Source organism: Amphimedon queenslandica, unplaced genomic scaffold (assembly GCF_000090795.2).
Source record: "Amphimedon queenslandica unplaced genomic scaffold, v1.1 AMPQUscaffold_11110, whole genome shotgun sequence".
Taxonomy (NCBI): domain Eukaryota; kingdom Metazoa; phylum Porifera; class Demospongiae; order Haplosclerida; family Niphatidae; genus Amphimedon; species Amphimedon queenslandica.
This window is the reverse complement of record NW_003548645.1, coordinates 6,008-8,436: the sequence shown is the minus strand read 5'-3', so window position 1 is coordinate 8,436 and position 2,429 is coordinate 6,008. Positions and strand designations below refer to the sequence as shown.

The window sequence follows — 2,429 nt, the reverse complement described above, 5'->3', positions numbered from 1 at the left end:
CAAAGGAACCTCAATTTTCCAAATTCATCAAAATTTTACTCTACCAAGTTTTCTAGCTATACGGTAATTGTCAAATTTAAATTTTGCCACTTGGAAAATTTGGAAGCTATTTCCAGCTATGCAGTAAGTACTTATCATTATGCAAATGACTGATTCTGTACTTACCAATTAAATTTTAGTGATTGAATTAATCCATGATTTTAATTATTATTGTAACAAGTACAGGTACATGTATAGTATGTACTTGGCCCTTTCTCTCACTCTCTTCCTCTTGCCCTCCCTCCTTTTCCAGATAAGCTATATAAGATACAAGCATTTCATATCAAGTATATTATTTGATTATAAAGCTACTCCATCAAGGTAAGGCCTGAACTGCTCTCTGTTTATTGTATGTGTGTATTTGTAGTCTATTGCCTGGCCTACAGCGTCTACTTCTTGGTATACTGATGGCTGTTATCTATTCACAGTTTAATAAATATTTTCCATTGAGTGTAATATTATCAGAAGAGTATCAGGTAATAATAATTATGTATGCACTACACTACAGTCTAGGTGCAGCAAATTGATAAGGTGTTACACTGTTGCCCAGTGTCCTTTTTGAGCATCAAGTATATTTATTCCAGCTGGAAAAAATTGGCCCAAAATTTCTGCTAATTTTGAGAATTTTGTGAAATTTAAACTCTAAAAATTTAATAGCCTGGCCAACTTGGCCAAGGTGCAGTCACAAAAATAAAATCAGCAAAAGCATTTTTCCTGTCCATTTACGAAGAATTAGGGCAGAGAAATTTATTTGCTTAAAAATTTGGCCAAAGACCATTGTTTCTGGTAATAATCTACAGTATAGGAATTCTTCATTTTTATTACCTTTTAATCTTATGTGGTGTAGGAAGTTGACTTAAGTCAGTTTTTAAAGTGGCTTAGAATTCAAAAAACCATAGGCTTAGCTTGATTATATCACTGAAGTAGGCTCTTCTTATGCTCTTGTATGTACATGTGTACGTGTTTGTATGGTTTGGTTAGTATTTGAGTGATTGTTAGTATTGTTGTGCTTCATTATATAGGCAAGGAGCTTGCTGTCTAAGCTTTTCATAATGATAATAACTGGTAAGGTAATGTAACAAACTAACAATATTGATTATTATTTTTTATAATTCAGGAAAGCTGGCATTGTGGTGTTACATGGCAGTCTGGACCTTTGCCGTAAGTATATGTACATGTAACTCAGTTAGCCTCCTAATGCACTGTTTTCAGTTACATGTACAATGTACATGTATATACACGTACTGTGTGTAATAGCTTATATTGCATGTATATTGTATAGCGGGAAATTTTGAAGGGAGTTAAATTTAGTGAATTGCTAAATTTTGGTGACTGCCGAATTTTAATTTGGTGAGTTAGTGGCCACATGCCATTGAGCATGAGTATAATGGCTCAAAATAGCAGATTTTATTTTGGCAAATGGCTATCAAAACGCCAAATTCACCAAATTTAATTCCCTCCAAAATTTTCCACTAGATGGTATCACCTATGTGTACATGTACATGTGATTATATGCATGGTAGTCAGAACTCTTTACTTGGGTATTCAAACAATACCTTTAATTTATTGTTATTTTTCAATTAAAGGAAGCTACTTGTGTCATCATGGGAATATCATACAATAAGTCATTATCCATTCCAGAGTATACTAATTTGACAGCAGTCTATAATGTTAACTTTTGGAATAACGAGACCAGCATTACTCTTCAAGTTAGTGATGCATGTGCTGTAGTCACGTACAGTAGCATTAGTACATGTACTTTGGATTATAAAAATAAAGTGGTGATGTATAATAAATTTGTGCGTACAAAAGCATCAAATCAATTTTAGATAAAATAGTAAATATACATGTACTTAGAAATTTTCAAATGTTAAAAATTTTGTTTTTAAAGGAATGTGCTCAAAAATTAAAATTTGTGTGAGCTAATTTTTGTGTACTTGGCATAGTCTATAGTATGGCATTAGAGTAATTGGTTTATATTTTGTAGATTTAACGTGAGCATGAAAGTAGCAAATATTAACATACGACGTAAATTACCACATAAATGGAACTATGGTAGCTGGGATTTTTGCATGGTGCTCATGAACGACCTGGGGGTGTAGCCCCCCCAGGTCGTTCCTATATATATAATTGATTTCACCCACATGCGATGTTTGTATGTCACACCTTACATTTCTTCTATACACATTGTATTGGAGAAATAACAAGCCTTAACAACCACCCACCCACACTCCTGCACGTAAGTGGGTGTGGTCACAGCAAACAAAATGGCGAATTACACATGGGACAAACTTTTGTGCTTCTAAGAGCAAGAGAACATAGAGATACTGTCTAAAGACTTCTTTAGAAGCATTATAAGGTAGCGAGAACCTCCATAAGTCTTAATAAGT

At 33.6% G+C, this 2,429-nt stretch overlaps 1 protein-coding gene across 1 annotated transcript; it reads left to right on the top strand.

The window, feature by feature from the left end:
* Positions 1-48: 48 nt before the first annotated feature.
* LOC109589621 (lysophospholipid acyltransferase 5-like) lies at positions 49-2,117 on the top strand (the record flags this gene model as incomplete). Its single annotated transcript, XM_020005675.1, has 6 exons — positions 49-123; positions 293-360; positions 407-515; positions 1,062-1,104; positions 1,157-1,200; positions 1,626-2,117. Coding segments are annotated over 6 exons (582 nt in total), but the record flags the coding sequence as incomplete, so codon positions are not given.
* Positions 2,118-2,429: the final 312 nt, after the last annotated feature.